Below are 7,899 nucleotides of genomic sequence, written 5' to 3'. Positions count from 1 at the left end.
ATCCTTTCCTGGCATTAAATGTTATAGTTTTATGGCTAGAATGGTTCATAAAAAGTCTCTTAAGAGTGGAAACCCTTACAGATATAATTGAGTTAGCAGCTATTTTCACTGCTTCATGTCTATAGATCCTATGTTGGTAGTAGGTGACGCAGGTATGAGAAAGTAGGCTCTCATACCCAATAGAACTGGCTCCCAGCCTCAACTCTGCCTTTGACCTATCCATGTGACCTTGGACAAGTTACTTCATTTCTCTAAACTTCAGTTTCTTCATGTAAAACCTGGAGATCATAATGGAACTGATTTCAGAGGGGGTATTGCAAGGATTAAATGAAAACACTTAGCATAGTTTCTGGCTCATAATGAGTACTCAGCAGGCTTAAGCTATTATTAAGCTACTTACAGTTGTTAGTTTATAAGCTTTGGAGCCCAGTAACAGCGTCATCATCCTATTCTGCTTCTCCACTGCCCTAGCAAGGCAAAACTCTTGAGCATTTTCGTAGGAGCAGACATTCAACAGTACAAGTCAAATAGAAAAGAAGTAAACTGATTTGGACCACCATAGAGACAGATTAAACTCAACTCAGCTATAGAATGTAGCAGTAACTATTGAGAGAATACATTCCATAAGGGTCTGCTTTCACGTTACAGAGTGCTTTCATTTGTATTATTTTTGTAATCCTCTCAGCAAATCCAGGGATAGGTACTATTTTTATATCACTGTTGAGAAAATAGGTTTAAAAAATTAAAGTGATCTGCCTGGTTCTTAAAGTGACTGGAACGCCAATCTTTTGATTGCAAAAAAGTCATGTGACCATGACTCTGTCTTGGAAATCCACAAACCAAATTCGTTCTATACTGTAAAAAACATCCCTATGGAAAGTGTGAAGTTCTGATCTTTACCCATTTGTTTTATCCATGATACCCTGTAGTTCGTTCTCTTCTCAGTTGCGTGGTGCCTAGCAGCTTTTACTAGTAAATAAGGACAGATATACTTTTAGTCTCCCAATTAAACAATTAAACACACACACGCACACACACACACACACACACACAACACTGATCAATCACAACAGGTAATCTATATTTGTTCTCTGTGCAAAGTTAGGCATTTGTGAACGTTTATTACTCACTCATTCATTTTACATGGTGTTCCAGAATAGTGTGTTTCTTTTTCTTCTGTTTTTAATGAGAATGATAGTATTATATCTTTATTAGAATTATTTCTTTAATTTGTTTACATTACACAATTCTCAAATATGGGAAAAGTGCAGAGAATAATATAACGTTCATGAACCTACTACCCAGCACATATATTAATATCATGCCTTATTTGCATCATAATTTTTTAAAGAAATAAAATGGTACAGCTACTTTTGAAGTTAACATGAACCCTTCCCATTCACATTTTTTTTTTAAGATTTTATTTATTTATTTGACAGAGAGAGTGAAAGAGCACAAGCAGGGGGAGCAGCAGAGGGAGAGGAAGAAGCAGGCCCCCTTCCAAGCAGGGAGCCTGATGCGGGACTCGATCCCAGGACCCTGGGATCATGACCTGAGCTGAAGGCAGACGCTTAACCATCTGAGCCACCCAGACACCCTCCCATTCACATTGTTAAGTTTTCAGACTAAACGCTATAAAGTTTCTTACTCTGTACATCCTTCTGCAACTTGCTTTCTTCATTCAAATATGTTTTCAAGATTTATCCATAATATACAAATAGATTCTTTTTTTTATTTCAAAAGTTATAAAATGAATATACCACAATTTATTTATTATGTGTTTGGTGAATATTTTATGTTGTTTCCAATGTTTTTGCCACTAGAACAATGTGTATCTTAACACAATATTAGCAGTTCTCTCAGGGGTACACTCACCAAAGTGGAGCTGCTGGGCCAGGTAGTATGTGGATACCCAATTTTAGTAGGTCTTCCCAAGTTGTTTTTCAAACTACAATTTATATTTTATTATTTTTTAAAGATTTTATTTATTTATGAGAGAGAGAGAGAGAGAGCATAAGGAGAGTAAGAGAAAGAAGCAGACTCCCTGCAGAGCAGGGAGCCCAACGTGGGGCTCAGATCCCAGGACCCTGGGATCATGACCTGAGCCGAAGGCAGATGCTTAATCGAGTGAGCCACCCAGTTGGTTTTTACATTTACATTTTAACTAGAACATTTTATGTCAGAGCTTTCATTTCCTTGTATATTTACCAACTTCTACTATTTAAGTTTTTGACAATTTAATAGAAATGAAATGTGATTTATTTTGCATCTCCCCAGTTATTATGGAAGTTAAACAATTTTCCATGTGTTTATATGCTGTTTGGATTTTTTCCCTGTTCATATTTTTCAATTGCATTATATGGGTTTTTCTTATTGATTTATAGGAATTCCATGTATATAATCAATACTGATCCTTTGTTGTCTATGTAACAAATGTCTTCTACCAATCTGTGTGTTGGGTTTTGATTTATTTATAGTGAGTTGAACAGGAGTTTTTGCTTTCTAATGTAGATCAGTTAATGTTTTCTTTCATGGTTTGTGCTATTTTATGTTTTTAAGAAATCTTTTTTTTTTTTTTTTTAAGAGAGAGAGGAGAAAGGGCAGAGGGAGGGAGGGAGAGATTCTTAATTAGGCTCCATGCCCAGTGTGGAGCCCAATGCTGGGCTTGATCTCACGACCCTGAGATCATGATCTGAGCCAAAATCAAGAGTCAGGCAACCGACTGAGCCACCCACTCACCCACTCATTTCTTAAGAGTTAAGAAATCTTTTCTTAACTCTTAAGTCATAAAGGTTTACCTTTATATTGTCTTCTGAAAATTTCAACATTTTGCCTTATGCAATTAGTTATTTAAACATCTGTAATTCACATTTGTATATGATATGATAATGGAATTTCATTTTTGTTTAAGGATAGTCCATTGTTCAAATATCATTTTTTTCTTTACCATTTTTTGTGACTGAAGTATAGTTGACACACAATGTTATATAAATGTCAAGGGTACAATGTAGTGATTTGACAAGTCTCTGCATTATGCTCTGCTCACCACAGGTGTAGCTACCACCTATCACCATACAGTGCCTCCGATATTATTTTTTTAAATTGTCCATTCTCTCTCACATGCTAAGTTTCAGTGTGTGTATGTATTTTTTAGATGAAAAGCTGTTTCATTATTTATTTATTTTTCCTAGTCAGTATTACCATATTTTCTTTATATTATCCTCATATCTGATAGGGCAGCTTTCTCCCCCACACACCTTAAAAAGTTGCTTTCCTACTTTTTCAAATTGCTTGATTCCTATACCTTTACTGTGAAGTTTAGAATTGGTGTGTTAAGTTCCTTGAATGCTCTTAATGGAGTTTGGTTTAAATTTCATTGGATTTATAGTTTAAATTGATAGAAATGGTCTTCTTTAAAATATTAAATATCCTAATCTATGAATAAGATATCACACAGGAGTAAGGACAGAAAACAAGAACTCTTCCAAGGTGTTTTAAGCAGAAAGGAATTTGATGCAGGGGCTTAATTGCTGGCTAGGTTCCTAGAATAAGTACGTATTTGTTTTGTTTGTTTAGTTTTCAAATATATGGGGGCAGGGATTAGCTATTTTTTTTCTTTTTTCTTTCTTTTGCTTTTGCATTGTCATCAAAGAATGATATATATTCTTTAGTGTTTGTTGAAAATATCCTCTGTGGCTTACAGGATCATCAATTTTAATGAATGTTTAATAGGAGTTTGTGAGGTTTGATGCAGGGCTCAATCTCACCACCCTGAGATCATAACCTGAGCTGAAATCAAGAGTCAGATGCTTAACTGACTGAGCCACACAGGCACCCTGTAACTTTTAAAGAAACCATCAATTTTCCAAAGTGCTTTTATCATTTCCATTCTGCCAGCAGTGTATGAAAGTTCTATTTCTTCCATATTCCTGCCAATATTTGCTTTGATCAGTCTTGTTAGTTTTAGCCATTCCAGTAGTTGCATAGTGGTATCTCATTGTGATTTTATTTATTTAAAGATTTTATTTAAGTAATCTCTATACCCAATGTGGGGATCGAACTCACAACCTGGAGATCAAGAATCGCATGCACCTCTGACTGAGCCAGCCAGGTGCCTCCATGTCTTCCATTTCTTTCTATCTCCCTGTTGCTTTCTAGAGAATTGCCTCATAGTCACTTTCTTATCCCTTTATTTCTCTGGAACAATTTTACCTCTCTTTTAAAGTTTTAATTTTAGTGACTATTGTATTTTCATTTGCAGAAGGTTCTTTTTTCAATTCATTTCTTTTTCTTAGTGTTCCGTTTCTAGACCTTCATCACTTTAGTTGTCAGAAATGCATATTGAAAATTACTCATATTGGCCTGTTGTTATCTGTAGTTCTTTGGTTCTGATAGTCCTGTTTGCACATCTGCTAACTCTCTCACGTGGAGAGTTGTTTCCTCAGATCTTCATAACTCACTTAGTGTATATGCATCTTCCGTGGGTGTTGTTTTCTCCTGGGTAATTCCATGTATCTCAATTGTGAAAGTGTCCCTGGCTCTAATTCCCACAGGATCCATTTCAATGGCCCTGAATCAGATTTGGTGTTAATTTATCTCTTTGTGGCTCCTATACAGTACAGGTAACATGAATTTAGGTCCCATCTCTGGCATACATTTGGGGTTCAGTTTCTCCCACTTGTCTTTTTATTTCTTTCTGCTTAAGGCTTCAGGAAAAGCATGAGCTTCTTTGAGGGCTCCATGGTGTATGGGCTGGGGACTTTCTGGTTTCCTGGGAATGGAAGGGGCAGATCTTGAGGGATCCAAGCTTTATTTTTTATTTTCTTTAGAGGGAGCAAGGGAGGAGAGGAGAGGCAGAGGGAGAGAGAAAATCTCAAGCAGACTCCACACCCGGAGCATGTGGAGCCCAACTCAGGGCCTGATCTCAGGACTCCGAGATCATGAACTGAACAGAAACCAGAAGTCGGATGCTTAACCTACTGAGCCACCCAGGTACCCCAAGGGATCCAGGCTTTATGAAGGAGTCCCCCATCCAACCTCCCACCACTTACCGCCCACTGGCATGTCTTCAGTCCCTATGTGAGTATTAGAACCCCAGCCCCAGCCCCTAGAGCTTCTGTCTGTTTGGAACTTAGGAAACTCCAAATTCCTCTCTTCCCCACCTGTGTTCTGAATCCATTTAGATAGATGGGGAAGTCTGACAATGGAAATGAGCATTTCACCTTTACTACAATGAAGCAGTTTATAGAATAGAGGCAACAAAGGAATTACAACACTGCCTATAACCAAACTTGGCCTCCAGGCACAGACACCATGGGAAAGTCTCAATTCTAGTAGTATAGCCTGCACTCTTGAGTTTACTGTATAACCTAGGGCAGATGAGAATGCACATTTTCTATAAGTGGAGAGGTACCAGAAAGGAGCAGCCAGAAGGGCTTGATCCAGACATGCCTAGCAGTTCCTTTTTTTAAACTCATAAATCACCCCTCTTCTCACGAGAAGGAAGGAGCCAATGAGTGACGCCAAGAGTATTATTCTAAAGGAAGGAGGTTCCTCCACTGAGAAACAAGGTGGGGGTGTGTAGGGTGGGGGGGGTAGTCAATCCCTTCTAAAGATATCCAATGTGCATGTGTCCCTGGCTTTCATTCTCTCTTGCCTTTCTGAAATCTGGTGTATACGCTTTATTTTCAGCTAAACTGTATATTTAAGACTATTTTTGGTATATTTTGCCCAGAATTTCCATGTTTGGGGCCAGGAGCTTCAGCTGTCATGTTGTTGGAAGTTCCTCAAGAGAGTGTTTTCACAAAGGAAACAGGATGGCCTATTAAAACAGGCAAGTGCTAAAGGAGAACAGGCTGATCTAGACCTCTCTCCAAGTGTTTTCTAGACCTCAGAGGTTGCACCAAATAAAAGCTATTTGCTAATATGATTCTTTCCTTTATTAACTATAATAAAGCAAACATGGTATAGATCTCAACATACCCATATATATGTGTATTGACTTGCCGAGTCTAGTAGGTAAACACACTTTTAAACATGTCTGATGCATGCAATTTGAATTTCTGCCCTATATGTCGTATCTTGTGCAGTGTCATTTACACTCTCATGTTGTTTTCATTAATCTATTGTTATACAGTGATAAAGGTGCAGCTTCATCAAAGCATACCTTTATAATGGGATTCCTTGAAGATATTTGAAAATAGTTCATAGCCCATGGGTTTGATGAAATTGCTTTATTCAAGCAATTGCATTTTAGTTTTACTACAGTTTGTATAAAGAAGAGAGAACTTAAAAGGCATTATAAAAACAGTAGGAAAGTATGTCTCTAATCTCTTGTGCATTTAGTCTAGGAAAATACCACATCCCTCCTCTCATCCTCATAAAACAAGACAGAACCAGCACTGAATTGAATAAAAGAGTAATTTATCTATGCTGCCACATCTGATCTTATTTCTCTTCTTGGAAATTGGCATGAACATAGTTTGTCCTCAGGTTCAAGGCTTTAAGTTTAGAAGGAGAAACATTTCAATACAGTAATGTAAAATAAGTGGAAAATTTTATTGAACATTTACTTTGATAGGCATTGCCCAAACATGTGCAAACATGTTGTGTTTATTTTACGTAGTCACTTCCTCAATTCACATTGGTTGCACAGTTCTTACCCCATTTTACAGATTAGGAAACATGAGTTTTCAGAATTTATTGGCGCCCATGTTATATTGTTTAAACTACCTCCTTTATCCAAAGCCAAATACAGCGTGCTGGTAGGACATACAGTAATACCCAAAGGACCTGGGGGAACAAAAAGACCTTTGAGCATTCAGTTTTAGCATCTGACCCTTGAATAGCATTCATGCTAGCATCTAGCATGCTTGAGATTTTCAAGCATATCTGCTCTGTCCATCTCACCTCCAGAGTGTACCCATCGCCTCAGGGACTTTCTTTCCCTGCCTTCTTCAGAGAAGGTAAAGGAGGGACAGACACCCAAGCAAGTTTGGAGGGTATGCGGGTGGGGAGGAGTATGAGATGGGCCCTGGAGAGGTTTCTGAGGTGACATTAGTTTCTTCCATTTCCCTTCCGTCCCGTCTAGAAGCCTCTTCACTTAAAGCCCAGCCCCTCCATCTTACCGCAGATCAAGTCCAGTTTTTTTCTGATTTTACTTCCGTTCCCACCCTGGCTGCTCCCGATCAGCCCCGCCCACCTCCCTGAGTCCGCCCCTCCGTGACCACGCCTCCCTCTAGGCTCCTTCTTCGCCAAAAGTCCCAACAGCTCCCCGTCACGCCTTTGTTCCCTGCCAATCACGCTGGACCACCCTCTCGGCCCGCCCCCGAACACACACGCAGCTGGTCTGAGGCCTCCCCTGCAGGCAGAGGAGCTGGGGCTGTGGAAAGATGGAGCATGCGTGTGGCGGCTTCTCCGGGGAGGAGTTCCAGAAGGCCTGTGAGGAGCTCCAGCAGTTCGGGCGGGTAGGGAACGACTGGCAACTGCTGTTGGAGCACGAAGGCTTCAAAATCTACAGGCGGCTGGACGAGGTAGCTTCCGGCCCTCTGGAGGACGCTGGGCTGTCGCTCGCCGGGGCCAGGCTTCCCGGGGGGGAGTGCGGGGCTGTAGCCTTGGAAGTCAGGGCCTGAGCTAGTCACGCAGAGCTGGGAGGAGCGAGCACGAGGGCAGTGCCTGCAGCCGACTTTGCCCCCTGGTTGGGAGGTCATCCATTTCAACCTCGGTTCTGAGGGCCAAGGTGGGAGTGGACTGTTGGAAGTTAAGGATAGAGTTAAAATGTGGTCGGCTGAGTCTTGGCCCCCTGTACTTGCGTGCAAGGGACGTGGATCCCCCTCCCGGGTGGGTGCCCCTGGTGTGTGTGTGTGTGTGTGTGTGTGTGTGTGTGTGTGTGTGTGTGTG

At 40.3% G+C, this 7,899-nt stretch overlaps 1 protein-coding gene across 4 annotated transcripts in view; it reads left to right on the top strand.

The window, feature by feature from the left end:
- Positions 1 to 7,260: 7,260 nt before the first annotated feature.
- The window catches only part of PCTP (phosphatidylcholine transfer protein), a 27,780-nt gene continuing 27,141 nt past the window's right edge, over positions 7,261 to 7,899 (top strand). For 2 of the 4 annotated variants that reach the window (XM_073879577.1, XM_073879575.1), the window contains exon 1: positions 7,261 to 7,466. In XM_073879577.1, coding sequence (XP_073735678.1) covers positions 7,392 to 7,466 — 75 coding nt within the window. In that variant the 5' untranslated portion in view covers positions 7,261 to 7,391. Of the gene's footprint in view, positions 7,533 to 7,899 lie in introns of all 4 variants that reach the window. The other 2 variants (XM_025851107.2, XM_025851104.2) reach the window with 2 other exon arrangements.

This window comes from Callorhinus ursinus, unplaced genomic scaffold (assembly GCF_003265705.2).
Source record: "Callorhinus ursinus isolate GAN/ISIS: 27379988/994484 unplaced genomic scaffold, GSC_fseal_2.0 scaffold34, whole genome shotgun sequence".
NCBI classification, from domain to species: Eukaryota; Metazoa; Chordata; class Mammalia; order Carnivora; family Otariidae; genus Callorhinus; species Callorhinus ursinus.
Note: the sequence above shows the minus strand (reverse complement) of the source record. Positions and strands in the feature narration are given on the sequence as shown.